At 49.9% G+C, this 17,867-nt stretch overlaps 8 protein-coding genes across 8 annotated transcripts; 4 read left to right on the top strand and 4 right to left on the bottom strand.

The window, feature by feature from the left end:
* Positions 1-1,018: 1,018 nt before the first annotated feature.
* F5B22DRAFT_354398 (uncharacterized protein) lies at positions 1,019-2,990 on the bottom strand. The gene is made up of 4 exons (XM_047970996.1): positions 2,875-2,990; positions 2,483-2,806; positions 2,266-2,429; positions 1,019-2,216 (listed from the first exon to the last, which is right to left on the bottom strand). Exons 1-4 carry the CDS (start codon positions 2,908-2,910, stop codon positions 1,121-1,123), a joined length of 1,620 nt encoding a protein of 539 aa, XP_047835026.1. The 5' UTR covers positions 2,911-2,990; the 3' UTR covers positions 1,019-1,120.
* A 353-nt stretch (positions 2,991-3,343) lies between these two features.
* On the top strand, positions 3,344-6,644 carry F5B22DRAFT_590933 (WD40-repeat-containing domain protein; the record flags this gene model as incomplete). The annotated part of the gene is made up of 3 exons (XM_047973831.1): positions 3,344-3,829; positions 3,888-3,915; positions 3,981-6,644. Coding segments are annotated over exons 1-3 (2,728 nt in total), but the record flags the coding sequence as incomplete, so codon positions are not given.
* Positions 6,645-6,767: 123 nt separating this feature from the next.
* F5B22DRAFT_354379 (ABC1 family-domain-containing protein) lies at positions 6,768-9,254 on the top strand. Its single transcript, XM_047970995.1, has one exon. The coding sequence runs from the start codon at positions 6,869-6,871 to the stop codon at positions 9,245-9,247; it is 2,379 nt and encodes a 792-aa protein (XP_047835024.1). The 5' UTR covers positions 6,768-6,868; the 3' UTR covers positions 9,248-9,254.
* A 444-nt stretch (positions 9,255-9,698) lies between these two features.
* On the bottom strand, positions 9,699-10,701 carry F5B22DRAFT_642669 (uncharacterized protein; the record flags this gene model as incomplete). Its single annotated transcript, XM_047978157.1, has 2 exons — positions 9,699-10,469; positions 10,531-10,701. The coding sequence occupies 2 exons, from the start codon at positions 10,699-10,701 to the stop codon at positions 9,699-9,701; spliced, it is 942 nt and encodes a 313-aa protein (XP_047835023.1).
* A 163-nt stretch (positions 10,702-10,864) lies between these two features.
* F5B22DRAFT_590930 (uncharacterized protein) lies at positions 10,865-12,671 on the top strand. Its single transcript, XM_047973830.1, has 2 exons — positions 10,865-11,481; positions 11,543-12,671. Exons 1-2 carry the CDS (start codon positions 11,126-11,128, stop codon positions 12,213-12,215), a joined length of 1,029 nt encoding a protein of 342 aa, XP_047835022.1. The 5' UTR covers positions 10,865-11,125; the 3' UTR covers positions 12,216-12,671.
* A 14-nt stretch (positions 12,672-12,685) lies between these two features.
* F5B22DRAFT_354302 (mitochondrial carrier) lies at positions 12,686-14,336 on the top strand. The gene is made up of 3 exons (XM_047970994.1): positions 12,686-13,066; positions 13,121-13,263; positions 13,506-14,336. The coding sequence occupies exons 1-3, from the start codon at positions 12,979-12,981 to the stop codon at positions 14,148-14,150; spliced, it is 876 nt and encodes a 291-aa protein (XP_047835021.1). The 5' UTR covers positions 12,686-12,978; the 3' UTR covers positions 14,151-14,336.
* Positions 14,206-15,435, bottom strand: F5B22DRAFT_354245 (ThiJ/PfpI family protein). The gene is made up of 2 exons (XM_047970993.1): positions 14,531-15,435; positions 14,206-14,457 (listed from the first exon to the last, which is right to left on the bottom strand). Exons 1-2 carry the CDS (start codon positions 15,078-15,080, stop codon positions 14,261-14,263), a joined length of 747 nt encoding a protein of 248 aa, XP_047835020.1. The 5' UTR covers positions 15,081-15,435; the 3' UTR covers positions 14,206-14,260.
* On the bottom strand, positions 15,229-17,179 carry F5B22DRAFT_590920 (nucleoside-diphosphate-sugar epimerase). The gene is made up of 5 exons (XM_047973829.1): positions 17,022-17,179; positions 16,919-16,932; positions 16,586-16,777; positions 16,340-16,517; positions 15,229-16,283 (listed from the first exon to the last, which is right to left on the bottom strand). Exons 1-5 carry the CDS (start codon positions 17,039-17,041, stop codon positions 15,683-15,685), a joined length of 1,005 nt encoding a protein of 334 aa, XP_047835019.1. The 5' UTR covers positions 17,042-17,179; the 3' UTR covers positions 15,229-15,682.
* Between the last annotated feature and the right edge of the window lie 688 nt (positions 17,180-17,867).

The following is a 17,867-nucleotide window of genomic DNA, read 5'->3' as shown; positions in this document are numbered from 1 at the left end:
TATTTGCAGATAGGCATAGCTTTCCTTGCTATTACCACAAGCGTGTGGACGGCGCTGAAGCCGGCTGTGAACACCTATAAAAAAAAGGAAACTTGAAGCTTGGGTTATGCTGTGATCGATGCTCAGTCTTTCGGGTTAAGTTGTAAACACAACTTCTGCGTAAAACATATAGTAAGTAACTTACGAGTGAGGTTCTTCACTTCGCATGAACAAGCTGCGCGTCCAAACAGGCAGCTACAGCGCTAAGTTACATACTTAAGTAGACATTACTTTGTATGTACACTATGTACAGTAGAGTAACGGTGTAGGCATGTCAGCATCCCAAAACGCTTGGCGCTGGAAATCTTGCCTTCCTAACTTAGATGAGACCTGGCTGGTACGTAGAAAACCCCTCCGGAGTCCGCATATCAAGCATCGTGTCGTCTGATCAGCCCCCCTTTGCGGCCAAGGGTGGTGGTGTTATTACACATACAAATACGGGGAGTATAGACAAGTATATACTTGAGTAGCTAATGGATTGCTGTACTGTAGGGCGTAGTGTCGACTGAAGCACCCTTTTTCAAACGTTCTGGGCTGTTCTGGGTACCATGTGGAGAAAGGGAGAAGATACCGATCGATAGCCTACCTAGATAGTCAGTCGAGTCCAAATATAACGTGCAGCTACGTTGCTAATATGCGTGTACTTAAGAGATGTGGTATTTAAGCTGGCTATTGTACGCTACTGCTTAAGTCTTGAGGTGATCTTGGTTAGAAGCAGCTGTGCGAAAACCAAGCCAAACTCTGAATAGCCACACAAATGACCTGGCCAGTGCGTGCTTCTGAGCTCGAAGCGCGTGTAGTGTAAATGATATGTTCATGATGTTTATATGCGCTCCTACGTATATAGTATCCGCTAATTCAGGGCGTGTTGGGAGCATGTTTCTCGAGGGCTCGAAAAATAGCACAGCTCACGGGCCAGCTGGACCCTGAAAATTATTAATAGGTAGTGCCAAATAATCGACCTGCATTTTAGAGGTGTTGTCTGCGCGAACCTTACGCTGACTACGGTCTTTGTTCGATGGCTGTAGATAGGTATCCTAAGGTGAGTCTTACTGTAGTTTAATCAACACAGCGTTGAATACTACGATGATGAGTGACTCGTGCCCGTTGTTTGGCCTTGCTCTTCCCCCGATACCTCCTCTAGTGTTTGCTCCACCTTCGATTGATATTCTTTCCACTGCTCATCAGTTATGTGAAGACGTTGCGCAAGCCCCGTGATAGAAGCCCATGCCCCGAAACATATGACAAACTTGAGTACCTCTGCTTGAAAGAGGTTGAGCAACATTCGGCTCACCAGACCATCTGTTAAGCTCACTTCAAACATACCATCCATAGGAAAGCTAAATTTGCGGGCAAATGCCCTCGCCATAGCTCGAAATGCAAGAATATCAAATGGTGTTAGAAGGGCATGCGTGAGAGAGCTTGTCAGGATATCTCCGGCGAGGAGTGAGGGCAGACTAGTCAGGGTGTTGACGACATATTTGGCCCCTTCCTTTTCTTGTGTTGTGGGGTCTCCACTGTTGCTGGGACGAAGTTCAGCAGACCATATTCCTGCGGGTGGTTCAGTTGATTCGCTCGTATCAACATCAAAGCTGATCAAAGTTGGGTTGACCATATCCGGATCTTCTTCGTCCGTAGCGTAGTCATCTCCGCCGCGGCTTGAGAATGTGCTCTGCCTACGTATTGTGCCAACGGGAAGAGGTTCCCCAGCACCTTCGCCATTTATTGCTAAAGAGTCGCCGTCCAATTCTGGACCATGTGTGTGTCTGATCTCGCGGTCGGCGTCTCCTAACGTAGGAGATTCTGGAAACGATGGCCTCCGTGGGGTGTTGGTAGGAACTGGAGCTCGAAGAGGTGAGATAGGACTTGGCCACGGATGTGGGAGGCTTCTGTGTACTTGACGCCGAATGAGATAACTGAAGACATCCCAGGCACATCCGATCAAGTAATAACCCGCAAATGGAGCAAGACTCATCGCGATCTTGCCTACCCATTCCGGAACGGTTTGGGCGCCTGGTGAGCCTAATGGTGGTGGTGCTGTTAGAGGCGAGGAGCTAGAGAAGGGAACGAAGAAATTTAGGTTAGGGAACCAATGAGAACCAGAAATCAAATCCAAACGTTGCATGGCAACATATATCTGAAGGTGAAACCTGACATGTCCTATGATGGCTCGAAGCCTGCAAGTGGTTAGAAGTTGAATGTCGTGAAAGCACTGAGTGTGCTTACCAAGGGTGATCTCGAACGATTTCCGTTGTTCTCGAGTACCACTGTAACGACCACGCACTAAAAAACGAGGGCATTCCAGAAAACAGCAATTGTGATGCCGAGTGCATTCTCCGCTCTCTTTGTATCATATCTAGGAATGGAATAGTGGCGGTTTCCCTGTATACCTGTGACGATGTGAGAATGGTCGAGACATGCGCTCGGGAATACATGGGCTTACCAATATGCGCTGCCGTACACCATGGACACCCCATATGCCGGCCACAACGAGGACACGACCAAGCCGAAGGAGATGCCTGCCGGTGCTGTTCTCATATTCGTTGTGCAGCCTCGTGTTATCAGCTGTGGAGCTGGTTGAGCCGCCGGGGTCCTGTTCCGCGACCCCGATTACAAGCATTACTTCATTATGAGCACGGATAATGTCTTTGTTCATCTTCTTGCTCTCCTCATTGAAGACCCGGCCATGCTCGTCATACACTCGAGGTGGTTCTTGAGGATCTGGTTCGCCCTCGCCCGCCACAACATCATCATAGGGCGACCGCCCCTATCAAGTTATTAGCGCGACATGGAAAATAATACCAAACGGGTCTGAGAAGGCGAAGAGCTACCAACCAGTGCTAAGGATGTCAGTGGCTCATGACGTCCCATTGTATCGACTCCAGAGGGCCCCAGCCAGAGAGTCCGAGAGGCCAAGTGTACCTTGCGTCGTTACATGCAAACAAGGCAGGAAATATCAAAGACACCATCAAGCTCTTAAGATGTCGAGCTGCACTCTTGCGCGACTTGTCCAACGCGAAGAAGGGGATAACTATATTGACGCATGAGTTGTACATATGCTGTATAGGTATGTGTCGCCGACAATGCAGTTGGCTTGGACTGAGCCGCTCATTCGCATGCTCAACATGGCCGATTGGGTGAGGCTCCTGTTGAAGCAGAGCGGGTAGGTGCAGCTAGGTGCAGCTAACCAACTTTCTAGGCCCTTTTCAAGCCTTGTGCTACCTACGTGTAGGGACCGGGCTGCTGGAAGTAGTGCTAGAGCGCTCGCAGGGTACTGCAACACTCGGTACTGCGTACATCGGACCGCGGGTCTCCTTTCTAGTTGCATCATTCCGATGCAAGATCATGGCGCCCTCGAGATGTAGAATGCTTCTCGAAGCTATGCCTTGAATGTTGGAGTGGGTTTGTCCAAGTTTAAACAGCTGTCCATGTTAGCCAACGCTGGGGGTTCTGGTGATAGCAGCAGGTACTGCGTACATGACATCCAAGTCTCTTATCGATATCATTATCCTTTTTATGGCCGCTAAAAATTTCAAGATTCATCCCACTCCAGCTTCATTGCGCTGGGAGGAACCGAGTGATACCCGGCTACCTTCGCCGCAGATTCCCAACCATGGCCGCCAAAGCGCCTTTCAAGACAACATATGCGGCGAAAGAAGTCATCCGGCCCATTTTTACCGGGGGCGCTGCTGCTATCGGGAACAACGCGCGCATACTGGCTACGACGCTCGGTGAAGATGTGATCCTAACCGACATTAAGACTGGCAAGCATCTGGCCAAGATTGAAGGGGTTAGTCCTTCCGACTCTAATATTCTCGCGGCACGAGTACTGAATATCTATGAAACAGGATGGCGAGCCCATATCGACACTGACTTGTAGGTCACTCTCTCTCTGTGAGGCAATGCGCCGGCAATACTAACAATACATCCTCGTTCTACAGTAACGCCGTCTGGCTCTCACCTTATAATTTGCTCCCGGTCTTTGTCTATGCGAATCTACTCCCTCCCGAAAACGCCGACGAGCGAGTCAATAGACCCTCAACTTGTGAGAACTGTGCGACCACATGCCACCCCTGTTGTGGTCCTAGCCGTCGATAGGACGAGTACCTTGCTCGCAACTGGTGGTACTGATGGGTCGATCAAGGTATGGGATATAAATGGCGGTTATGTCACTCATACCTTTCGTGGTCCAAGTGTCTTGGTGTCCGCGCTCTTGTTCTTCGAGCTCGCAACTAGCTCGAAGCAACAGCCCGAGACTAAAGACTTGGATAAAAAGAAAAAGAGGCATTCTAGGGCTACAGATGACCATGGCGACGAGAACGTTCCCACGACGGCAAAATTCAGACTTGCATCGGGTAGCCAGGATGGTAAAGTGCGTGTGTGGGATTTACACAAAAGGAGCGTCGTTGCCAATCTCGACTCTCATGTGTCCGACGTTCGCGGCCTTGACTACTCGCCCACCCAGAATGCGCTAGTAACTGCAAGCAGAGACAAGACGATTCGGTGGTGGGATACGAGGTCTTGGAAACCACGAAAGGTGATTCCTTGCTTTGAGTTAGTAGAGGCGGTGGGATTCCTCGGAGACGGCCAATTGACCTACACTGCGGGATCCAATGGATGCCTGCGGATATGGCAGACTGAATCCGGTCGCGAACTGACCGCAGAGCAAAAGACTAAACCTGAAGCTGAGGCGTTCATTTCTGCAATCTATCAGCCAGGCTTCCCATTCGTTGCTTGTATCCAGGTGGATCATACCATCGCTCTCTTCGAGGTCCCTAGCGAGGGCGACGCGTCCGTAATTGCGCCACCCGAGCCATTTCGCCGTATATCAGGGACACACGATGATATTATCGACCTGCGGTACCTTCTACCGGATCACTCTGTTATGGCGCTAGCCACAAATTCCGAAGATATTCGTATTGTTTCTGTTTCAGAACCGAGTGATAGCAATGCCCTAGTGTCATCCGAATATTTTGGTCAAGATATTGCTCTCCTAAAGGGCCACGACGATATTATCATTACACTAGATGTTGATTGGTCCGGTCATTGGGTCGCCACAGGCGCAAAAGACAACACTGCCAAGATCTGGCGGGTTGATCCCAAGAACAACTCTTATACCTGCTGGGCAACGTTCCAAGGTCATGCTGAATCTGTCAGCGCTGTGGCATTACCTCGCGCACGACCTGTGGATGGCTCAAAAGCATATGCTGACCCTCTAAACCACCCACCACAGTTCTTACTAACAGGTTCTTCCGATCAAACGATCAAGAGGTGGGAGATACCGAAAGAGCAACAACAACAACAACAACGCGTGAAATCCGGCATTCGGGCCTCGTATACACGAAAAGCCCACGACAAGGACATTAACGCTATTGATGTCAGCAACAATGCTCAATTATTCGCCTCCGCCTCGCAAGACAAGGTCGTCAAGATCTGGTCAATAGAAGAGGGTGAGGTTCAGGGTATACTCCGTGGTCATCGCCGAGGTGTTTGGTCCGTCTCCTTTGCTCCCCTCAACACACCGGTGCTTCAGGGCGAGCAGGGCTCAGTATCTGGCAAAGGTGTGGTAATCACTGGGAGTGGCGATAAGACTGTAAAGCTTTGGAGTCTCACAGACTACACGTGTCTCAGGACCTTTGAGGGACACTCCAATAGTGTTCTAAAGGTAGCGTGGCTCAAGTTGCCACCGCCGGAAGAGCGCTCCAAGAAGCCTATTCTCATCGCCAGTGCCGGGGGTGATGGTCTAGTAAAAGTATGGGATGTCAACTCGGGCGAAAATGAATGTACTCTGGACAATCACGAAGACCGAGTGTGGGCTTTAGCTATTCACCCCAGTACTAACATGATTGTCTCTGGAAGTGGCGACTCTACTGTGACGTTCTGGGAAGATACGTCAACAGAAACACAAATAGCATCGAATGAGGCGGCTCTGAAGCTCATTGAGCAAGAACAAGAACTTGACAATTATGAGTATGCAGGCGCTTACCGCGAAGCTATAACATTAGCGCTTCAACTGAATCACCCACGCAAACTTCAAGGGCTCTTTGAAAAGGTAGTCAACTCAAAAACACCGGATGCTAGCAGTCTATCAGGCCTGAAACCCGTTGACGAGGTCCTCGCTACATTATCGGATGAACAGCTCTTTTTGCTTCTATTACGGCTGCGAGACTGGAATACTAATGCGAGGACGGCACCAATGGCACAGCGCATCCTGTGGACAGTTGTGAAGAGCCATCCTGCCAGTCGCTTATCAGGCCTCTCTGTGAAAGGGGCCAAGGGCCAGAAAAGTCTCAAAGAGGTGCTCAATGCACTTAGGGTCTACACAGAGCGACATTACAAACGAATGGAAGAGTTGGTTGACGAGAGTTACCTGGTGGAATACACTCTAAGAGAAATGGACACTCTGGCGCCGAGCTTGGATAACATGAAATTGGCTGACGGGGTGGACACAGATGTGATAATGACATGATATGTAAATTTACTCACGAATCCGAGTATTAACCATCTTAATTATACCAGACGTATATACTCAGCCTATAGAACCACCAAATCGCCCCAAGTTGAAATGCATTTTGGCTTGAATAATTATCTAGTTAATCTGTAAAGGGCGAGCAAACCTATGACAAACGCCTCAGGCACTGGCTGAGCCACAGTGTGGCGCTAGCTTGCCCAAGTGACGTTGTTTGATTTTTTTTGGTGCCATCTAGTAATGCACGACTGCTTTCAATGTGTGGCCTTATATGTAAATATCAAGCCATTCTTACGTTTTCACGTTTCGAGTGACTATGAGCTTCCTAATATTAATATGATGGTGTAGTGGATTGTAGCGATGAGATTCGCAGATATAATCCTGGATTTGGCGGCCGTGGCCAAAGCCTCCCGGTCTGTAACTTCGAGGCACTTGGATTTGCGCGCCAGACAAATTGATCGCTACAGCCAGACTTCGAGCATTATCAGGTCGTTACGCGACGATAAAAGCAGCACTCAAGGGAATTGCGACCCAACATCTACAGCATCTGCGAATGATGCGACGAACAAAGGTCTTGAAGAGCTGACGCACAATGAAGCATCATTGCAGTCTGATTCGACCAGCGGCAAAAATCCAAATACCAAAACTTCCATCATATCTGAAGGGATATCTAGTGATCCTGATTCAAAGGCTTACCAATCTATCTTCCAACGTAGATCCACTCTGGCAGATGCAGCAGCTCAGCAACCTACAGCGCTTCGGCCTGACCAGAGCGCCATACTCGCACAGCTGAGGGAAAAGGCAAATTCGAATTCGCAGAACTATGCGGAGTTGGGATTAGGTCAAGCAAAAAATGTGCAGGAAGAGGTTCCCTCTGGCATCAACATTAACGTCTTCCATACGAGCCGGGGTTCTCAAATGCTAGATGGACAAGAAGCTGCATTGGGACAGCTTCGACCTAAAGTGCCGCTCACAAAGCCCAGCTGGTTCAAAGACTTTGGACATGATGCGCCGAAGGCACTCAGAGAACAGCATGGCGGGAAGCCGCTTCCAACTATTTCCAAGACCTCAGGGTCGGGGGTATCTCCAGTCGAGCAGAGTGCTGCAGCTGCAGATGTGGCTATTGCGAGCCCGCAGCGAGGAGAATTACCAAACCCGCCGATGGAAAAGAAACTTATACCCTCGCTTTCGCTAAATACGGACCTATCACCAGACACAGCTAGGCGGGAAACAACTACTCGGCCTCCGGAAAATCATATATCAAGTTTCCAAGAAACTAATGGTCGACAAATAGAGAGAGAGAATACCGAAACAGTTAAAGAAATCCTTTCGCGAGGAGGACTCGATAAAAAGGATCAAGAAATCCCTATCCAGTCCTTGCATGAAGAGCCTCCTTCACCAGTACATGCTCTTCGAGAATCCAAAGTACCGGCAACTCGTCTGGGTCGCATATGGAACTATGGCGGTCTCGCAGCTGGTATGTTGGGGGGAGCATTAACCGAAGGGCTTAGCAGAGGATTTGGTGGCGGTGGACAAGGTTCCATCATGTTCAGCGCTGGCAACATGGAGAGATTGGTGGCAAAACTTTCAAGGATGAGGGGAGCCGCTTTGAAGCTTGGCCAGATGATGAGCTTCCAAGACTCCAAAATGTTACCAGAGCCAATTCGAGAAGTCCTACAACGTGTCCAAGACCGAGCAGACTATATGCCTGCGCGGCAGCGAGACCGCGTACTTACGGCGAGTCTGGGGTCCGAGTGGCGCGACTTGTTTAAAGAATTCGAGGAGACTCCTATTGCCGCAGCTTCTATTGGACAGGTCCATCGCGCCACTCTGAAAACGGGCGAGAAGGTAGCCGTGAAGATTCAGTTCCCAGGTGTCGCGGACTCGATCAACTCAGATCTGGATAACATCTCTATGCTCCTGATGGCGTCGGGGATGTTACCCAAAGGTCTCTACCTCAACAAGACGATCGACAACATGCGCACCGAACTCGGCTGGGAATGCGACTACGAGCGCGAGCTTGAGTGCGGGAAGCGATACAAGGAGCTTCTTGCGGACGAAGGCGATGTGTTCGCCGTGCCGGAGATCTACGCGCGCGCCTCCGGGAAGCACGTGCTGACGATGCAGTTCATGGAGGGTGTAGGCGTAACGCGCGTCAAATCGTTTACTCAAGCACAGCGTGACTGGATTGGCACGCAGATCCTGCGGCTCTGTCTGCGCGAGATCATCGAATTCCACTTCATGCAGACGGATCCTAATTGGACCAACTTCTTGTATAATGCGGCCACTAACAAGCTCGAATTGCTCGACTTTGGCGCCTCCCGCGAATTCCCCGTGCTCTTCGTATCGCAGTACGTCTCGTTATTGGCGGCCGCGGCACGCCGTGATCGCGATGCTGTGATCGACTACTCGCAGCGTCTGGGGTACCTCACGGGCCACGAGAGCCGCATCATGCTAGACGCCCACGTAGCCAGTATACTGACGCTCGCGGAGCCATTCCTGCAATCTGCGCCAGTGGTCTATGACTTCTCGGACCAAACCATCACGGAGCGCGTCAGAGATCTGATCCCCGTTATGATGCGCGAGCGCCTCACACCCCCACCCGAGGAGACGTACAGTCTGCACCGGAAGCTCAGCGGTGCGTTTCTGCTTTGCGCTCGGCTTGGAAGTCGTGTGAAGTGCCGCGAGTTATTTGAGACCGCCCTTGAAAAGGCTGATTTTGAAGATGCTCAGAAGTGAGTATTGCAAATCGCTTACGCCGTGTATATACATGTATAGAATGCTATACTAGTACTTGGGACTTTTTTTCTTATCTTGGGAGTGTATATTAGCAATTTTATGTATGATAAGGCATAGACTTGGAGCATCTCAAAAGCCATAGGGAAAGCCACGGTACAGCACGAAGCGGCATCCTCAACCCTATGAAAGTAATATATGTATATACATCTCGGAAGTGAGTTAGTTTCGTGTTGGCGTGGTATGGAGATAGTAACCATGCCAGTATACTATAGTTTACTTTCAAATCTTTTATCTTCATGAAGTTGCTGAAGTCTTTAAGAATATTTGTAGAGTCTTGTCCTTAACTACTGTGGTATCGGGTACTTGTTATTTTCGAGAGCTAATCTATTCGCAATTGATTAACAAAAGCATTGCAGTGGCCACCAACCCTCTTCTCCTAAGGCGTGGCGCGTTATGGTGCATTCCGTCTCGCAATAGGCATATTTTTCCGCTCTCTCGCAGTGAGTTTCTTCCTCCTGCGCTCGATAGTCCGGTCGACCTGCTTCTTCTTCATGCCTGCGAAACGCTCCAGAAGTAATTGCTTTTTCTGCTCGCTCTTCTTCAGATAAAAGGGCTGCTTGCCCTGCGCCACGAGCTCTTTCTCCTGGCGTCGGTGCTGTGCGATGAGCTCGTGCTCCGCATCCCGCTTCGCCTGTGCCTCCTTGCGGCTTTGCATCGACTTCAGTGTACGCGCCAGCTCCTCCTTCTCGTTGGTCGACTTGGTCTTCTTAATGGCGGCTTTGAGCTGAGACATCTCCGAGTCCCTGTATTCGTCTAAGAAGGCATAGGCTTTGCGCGCTCGCGTCTCGTCCACTGCGCCTGATGCTGCCGAGAACCGCGGATCTCGGGAGGCCACCTTGTTGAAATTGACGACTTCTCGCTTCCGTGATACCTGCCGTTTGCTCGACATCTCCATTGGTGCGTGTTTGGAGGAGCGCTGGGGTTTAGGTGGATTTAAAGATTTCGAAACTGCTCTTGTGGGGCGACGCTCTTCTTCTCTCTCTTCTTCTTCTTCGTCTTCGCTATTCGATGTTTTGCGCCCTTTCTTTCGCCGGATATCGGGCATTGACGCCTGTGCTTTTGCGAGGGCCCCGAAGGAGACTTGGGCTACTGTTGACGAGGGGTCATCTTCTTCCCTCTCGATTTCCTCGTCATCATCTTCGCTTTCAGGTGTGGAATCAGACTGTTGATTGGACTCAGCAAACTGGTCATTGACTCAGGTGAATAGGCAGGCTTCAGCTTACCTCGTCGTCGGGAATCTGCCCTTCTCCGCCACTCAAGTCGCCGTCATCGCCATCCTCATCTTCGCTGTGCTCCTCCTCAATCTCGGGGTCTATGTCTTCTCGCCGAGCACGCACTCGTCTTTGTAAGCCCCCAAAGGGTAACTTTCTTTTATGGGATGTGTTGGGCGGCATTGGAGACTGTCGAAATTATAGCAGGATAGATACCACCTGTACGTAGGCGCTAACTGGCATGGTGATGCAACTGTAGAACAAAAAAGCAGCGTCGATAAGGCGATTGCCCCACCATCCCGCATTATCACTTTATCGATACTAGGTAAGTGCATAGTACTAGTAGGTAGCATCTACATACGGTATGTACATAGATAGTCGAGTAGTATAGGTACCTAGGACAAGACAGCCCATGTATCGCCACGATCTTTGTATCACTCCACTAAAAATAAAGACAGCCCAGAGATCTGCCCAGATCTTCAACACGACCTTTCACCTGAGTAACCAGTCTTCAACCAGTTTCTTCTAGGCCTTTAAGGTCAATTAGGCGCTTGTTTGATTCGTGTTTGCTTCAATTCACTTCACTTCAGCTACAAGCCGTTGCGTCATGTCTAGGCCAGGTTTTCTTTGCTTGCGAAGCTTCTCCTACCGTGGTAAGCCACCGAAACAGAACGGATTATTTCAACCACCCCTCCACCTTGGCGCAAATACCAGAAGCCCACGGTCACTCTCTACATCGCCATCTTCACCTCCCTCTTTGCCTCCCGCTTCACCTCCAACAACCTCCTCGCCGATCACCAAACCACCCAAGCGCCACACGGCCGACACAGCCCGGATACCCATCATGACGGCAGGAAGCTTTGGGTATCCACTTGCGCCCAGCTTCGATTTACTCCGGCGTGTCCCATTAGGCCAAACAAACGTGCATGCTCAACCCACATCAAAGTCGGGTACAGTCGCAAAGTAAGTTCGGCGCAACATGTACAATCCGAGGCGGCCTAAGCGCTAATCGTCAGAGCGTTAGACGACAACCGATCACGCCGCCTTCGCTAGAATCAGGTGGTGTTCCTGATCCTACACCAGAGTATCTCGCGCTCGCCTCGCACCCACCGTTCCTACTCCCACACCCGCGAAACTTGTTGGTAGTTATCGACTTAAACGGCACGCTGCTTCATCGACCTATTCGTAAACGGCCTTTCCATTTCGTCGAACGCCCCTTTGCGCGAGAATTTCTCTCATATTGTATCAATACCTTTACAGTTGTCATCTGGTCGTCAGCGCGACACGAAAACGTCATCGCCATGTGCGCAAAAATATTAAAGCCTGAAGATCGCGCCAAAGTTGTCGCCATCTGGAACAGAGATAACTTCAACTTCTCGCAAGCAGACTACAACCTGAGGGTGCAATGCTACAAGCGACTAACAGCACTATGGAACGATCCCATTGTCAGCGCAAGTCATCCCGATGGGGAGAAATGGAGCCAGCTCAATACAGTGCTCGTAGATGACTCGATAGAAAAGGCAAGGAGCGAGCCGTTCAATCTTATCCAAATTCCCGAATTCACAGGCAATACGAATGAACCTGGTTTCATGTTACCACAAGTCCATGATTACTTGAACGATTGCAGTCAGCAGACAAACGTCAGCGCGTATATCAAAAGCCAGCCTTTCAAGATCAAGCCCGGATTTACGCTGTAATTACAGCGTTTCATCGTCTATGATATTGATGTTGTATATAGCCTAGGACTTCTCAAGGCGGTTTTAGGGGCTGTGGAGCCGACACGCGGATATGAGAAATGAGAGATTTGGTCATTATAGACGGTGATAAACGGATGAGGACAACACATGATACCCATTGCGCAATGATTAGCATTGTACATTTGATGGACATAGATGGCTATTGCATAAAGAATGAATACCATGAACGTACAATCAGGCTTCACTGTGTAAAGCTCATATCTGTCTCTCGTATATACATACTAACTGATCATATGGGTCGCGTGGCTGGATGAAGTCAACCGCGACGACTACAGGGATAAATGAGAGATCAGTACTACAGGCATGTATGTAGATGTGATGGAAGTGGAGACGATGTTAGCCCGCGAGTTAGACCACATGAAAAGAGGATAGTCGAAGGTAAGTCTCGGGCTTGAGGCTTGATCCGGGGCAACGGTGAACTAAAGATGGTGGGGGGGACTCCACAGATTTCAATTACGGTAGATGGACTTGCGAGCTGAGTAGAGTTGTCAACTCTATCAACACTAGCCAACACATAATAGTGCCCGCGTCCACACTGTTCTCCCATCTTATTTCTCATCTCAGAGTCTCCTAGTAAAGGATACACAGAAACAGCAATACTAGCCAACTAAATAGGGAAATTGGTCACGTGCGCAGGCCATTAAGCAAGGAGGAAGCAGAGGGAGGGAAGGGGATCGTGAGGATAGCCAGGGCCAGGATAGGTATGGTAGCAGCGGACGCAGAGGGCAACAAGGCGTCGCCCTTGGTAGCTCTGCTCGCGGGTGGTATTGCGGGAGGTGTTGAGGCCACTTGTGAGGGTTCTCTCATCATAAGACTTACTTATGCTAACACATTATTTTACGCAGGCACATATCCTTTCGAATTTGCCAAGACACGGGTCCAGCTCTATGGACACGAGGGTGTTCGCAACCCGTTTGCGGTTGTCGCTCAGGTTGCGCGTCATGAGGGGATCGGAGCTTTGTATAAAGGATGCTCTACTATGGTAGTGGTATGTTGTTTACACATGGTTTAGGGTGCGAGACTGTACGTTGGTGCTCTGATGGCCCTGTACTGTTCATTCATTTCTTTGCTCAGGCGACATACCTATGTTCGCATGGAGGATGTCGTGTGCCAGATGAGACACATAAAGATGTGACCCGATGTCGATTCAACGATGCCATGAGTCAAGCGACCCGATCCGCCGGGTCAAGACAATCCACCCCAGCAGAATGAGCGCTGATGAAGTTCTAGGGCTCAATAGGTAAAGATGCAGCACGTTTTGTCGTATTCGACAGGATTCGGTCATTTTTCGAAGACCCGGTGACACATCGTTTGGGACTCGCAGGATCCATCGCCTCAGGCATGTTGGCAGGCGTAGTGGCCTCAACGGTAGCTGTCACGCCGACAGAGCGGATAAAAACTGCGCTGATCGACGACGCGAGGACTAGTCGCCGCTTCCGGGGCGCGATGCATTGCATGGCTGTGCTGTACCGCGAACAGGGCTTCCGCGGGGCACTGTACTCGGGTTACGTGGCGACGACGCTCAAGCAGATCGGGACCACGGGATTCCGGCTTGGGACGTATTCGGCGATCAAGGACTGGGAGCGCTCAAAGGGGATTCCCGTCGACAGCGCCGTGACGAGCTTTGCGAACGGCGCCATCGCGGGCACGGTCACTACGCTTGCGACGCAGCCGTTCGATACGGTGAAGACCAAGACACAGCAAGCTAAGAGGACCAGAATCAAGGATGCCATCCACACTATTATGGCTGAAGATGGGTTTCGTGGATTCTGGCGTGGAACTGTCATGCGTCTCGGTCGAACTGTTGTGTCTGGCGGCATATTATTTACGGCTAACGAAGAGGCTACGAAAGTGCTTAAACTCATGATTGGATAGTAATATTATGAAAACTTTACAATGGCTATTGAGTGAAGTTTACTTTCCCCAAAACCGACAGCTGACGCCTTTCCATGTTGTCTGCGCCCGCATTGATCGCGAAGGGGGTGTCAGCGGCGCTTCACGAACAAACCCTTGATGAGCTGCCATACCACACCGATTGTGAAAGCTGTCTGGCTTTCTGAGTACACTTGGCCTCGATCTCCTACGTCCGCCATTTTACACGCTATCTCGACCACAGCCGAAGGGAAGTGTTTCCCAACCCGGGCGTACGCGGCAACGAGATCGTTCCCATTCGTGACACCCCCTAGAACATCGTCAGCCATCTTCTCCACCACCAATGGTCTTACTTATTCTCTCATTCGAACAATATCACTCACCACTAGACCAAAAGTTGCGGTCCTGGATCCACCTATATTTCTCACCCACGAGCTTCGCAGTGGGGTGTTTCTTTTGCACGATGTCTTGTAAACCTCTTGGTCCGCAAGCTGTCCGGCCATCGAGTAGGCCGGCGGCACCACACAAAAAGATGCCTGTGCAGACGCTCAATATATCTGTAGTCTCACACCTTGAGTGTGCTTGGAGAAAGTCGAGGATATGCTTTTCCCAGCTCGCGCTGGGATCCGGGCCCGGCACTAGCACAACATCTAGTTTTCCGGGTTGCACCTCGGCATCGGTAATGTCGTGCGTAGCGCGTATATTCAGGTTGGCGGTGAGCAGAATCGTCTCTGCTTTGGCCTTGGCCTCGGGCGAAGTAATGTAGAAGATCTCAACACTGGGGGCGATGTCAGGAATATGCTTGGGTAGCATTGGGAGCACCGATAGGTATTCCTTGCTCATCATGTAGAAGACGTCGATACATGCTAGGTCTAACAACTGACACTCGCCGGGGACGAAGACCCCTATCTTCACTGGTGATGACTTAGACATGATTTTGACTATAAAAACTAATATATGACAAGTTTCTATTTGGGGGTTGGGGGTTGAATTGATTGCTTCAAAGCCTCTTGCTCGAAGATCTATTTTTAAGACTTGTGTATGTGATAAGAAGATGAGAATACTAAACGTCTTTGCAATGCTGAAGCGTACGGTTTGGAATGGCTTGACTTATATACATCTACAACTCCGGGCCACCTCGGAGAGTTGGCAATTGCCATATTGGTTCAGCTTGTAAGCCTACCCGGCCAATCAGATTGACTCTTAATATCAACTAGCCGAAGAGAGTTGGCTCATCTAGGTACCCCTGCTCCTTGCTCCGACACCCCTCGGCGAATTCGCCATTCCAACTCCAGTTGTAAGTGAATAGGTTAGGTATCTTGACATTTTACTGAGTATTGTATTTAGTAACTAATATGACCTTTGCATCGGAGCTACCCTAGTCCAAACTGTTTCAATTTCGACACTGGCCCCTTGGACTTTTTTTTTTAACTACTCAAGTCTCGAACCTAGCGACTCACGAAAAACAAGCGAAGATGTTTTTAGCCCCTTACATAATGAGACTTATCGACAGGTAACCTCAAAAGCTTCTCGTCTTACTTTCCCAGTCTCTTGGCCTCAGAGGCGACAATGTTCGGGATCTCGTCCTCAAGCTTGGTACCATGGGCTTCCCAACCTAGATATTTCTTCGCACGAGCCGCAACACTCTTGGAGTTGGCTCCGTAGTTCTTGTAGTCACCCTCCTGCGTCTTCGCTTCAGGGATGAAACCTTGCTTGTGAGCCTCTTCTGCAATCCTCGTGGCCAGCCAGCGCCAGCTGAAGGTTCCATTCTCAAGGAAAAAGTACCCGTGTGGACCAAAAATTTCCGGGTTATTCGCCTTCTCCGGGTCGAGGGCGGCGCTCACTGCGAGAGCAAAGAAATTTCCGAGATCCTGGATGTGAACATAGTCCCATTCCGGACTGCCCTCGCCGGCCATGATGGGTGCAAAACCATTCTCGAGTGTGAACTTGGCCATATTGTAGGCCTGGATACTGCGCTGATTGACAGGTCCCCGGCCGGGACCGTATATCGTGGGAGGACCAACGATCAACGTCTTTACCTTGGTATCGTTTGCGGCTAGCACGATCTCGTCAACATCTCGATGATAGACGTGATGTGGAAGACTTGTGATGCGATCGATATCATCAATATCGTGGCTATATCAGTGTCAGCGCAGGTTCCGATCACAGCGCTTGGAAGACGGGTCACTTACTACTTCTCTTCTGGGAGCGGTGACTGCCCATATCTGTTATTGTCCCAGTCGTACCATTGCAGAATACCCGTTCCGCAAACATGGATCCAGTAACCAGGCTTTTCCGCACTGTGTCCTTCGGCAAGACCTTTGGCGATAGCTTTGGCGGCAGGGACGTGATCAGAGGAATCAGCCGTGTCTGGAAATGCAGTTAGTCCGACAGTCTTACACCCCTCTGAAAAAATTGTCTTTCCAAGGCTGACGTACGAACAACGATGTCGGCCTCGGCAGCAGCTTTCTCGAGGGCCTCGGAATCGTCTAGGCCGCCATAGACGAACTTGGCGCTTGGGTACTGCGCAGAGACTAGCTTGGCCTTGTCTTCGCTTCGCACGAGCAAAGTGAGGTCGGCATCCGGGTGGGCTTGGCTAATAGAGTAGAGTGCCTCGCCGCCAATATAGCCTAGTGATTCAGAGTGTCAATGAATGACCCGGACCGTCCTAATCAATGCTTCTCGAAAACGTTTGCTACAACGCATCCTGAGTTGTCTATTCTCATTGACATCTGGTTGGTAGTTGGGGTCATGGCCACTAAGTTACTAACCTGTGGCACCAGTTCTAGTTTCCAAGAGAGGGGTTAGATGGTGTTTGGTTTGCGCAACGTAGGTAGTTTAGTTAGGTTAGTCAGGTGCTTAACAGGGACTCACAAGAAGATCTTGGGGGCCATCTTTAGATAGCAGATTTCAAAGGAAAAGGGGCTTGTACGTTTCTGATGACAGGAGAGTTGGAGACAGATGGTCTGAATGATCTGTTTGGGGTTGATTTATATATTAATGAAGCTATCTTCAACTGGTCATTGTCTGCGCATTGCTAATGTGATGATCTCATTGGTACAAACCCCCACTTCACTTACACAAGAACCTATCGGGCAAAAGAACACCCTCTGCCTGTTTCCTTCGCTGCGGCACCATGAAATTACTAATCGGATGAAAAAACACGCCGTGCTGCTCAATCGTGACTATACTAGGTAGCATGGTTAAGCGCGCGACTTCTTATGTCTCTCGAATATTCGCATTAGTTCGATGAAACGCTTGATTACATTATCCGATTCCATAGAAAAGCCCGCAAGGCGTCGTTGCTAGCTTATTGCTCCGGCTCAAGCGCATCGTGAACGGCCCACTGCCGGTATTTCAGTAAAAAGCTATTAGCCATGATATTATTCGCGGGCTGCCTTTCCCTTTTTATATCGTGTAGAGAATTCTAATGTGTGAGGGTGCGATTTGAATTTGCTTTTCACCGTACGTCAAGATCGAAACGACACAACACACTGGCTATATGCAAAGCAGGGTGTGATCATTCTGCATGCGCATCGAAGCATGTCCAATTGAGCGGGGTTAGACAGCGAGGTAGGCGATTGCTGGAGCCATAGTAGACAGAGTTCCTCATTCAGTAAATTATCAAAGCTTCATCCGATACGACAAATTTGCACAACCTGAAGTTCCCTGACCATGTGATTGTGACCCTGCTTGTTCGTTCAGATTATCTGGTGACAT

The sequence above is a fragment of the Xylaria bambusicola genome (genome assembly GCF_022495145.1).
Source record: "Xylaria bambusicola strain CBS 139988 unplaced genomic scaffold F5B22scaffold_4, whole genome shotgun sequence".
Taxonomy (NCBI): Eukaryota; Fungi; Ascomycota; class Sordariomycetes; order Xylariales; family Xylariaceae; genus Xylaria; species Xylaria bambusicola.
The sequence above is the reverse complement of the archived record's forward strand: the minus strand, read 5'-3'. Positions and strand labels throughout refer to the sequence as shown.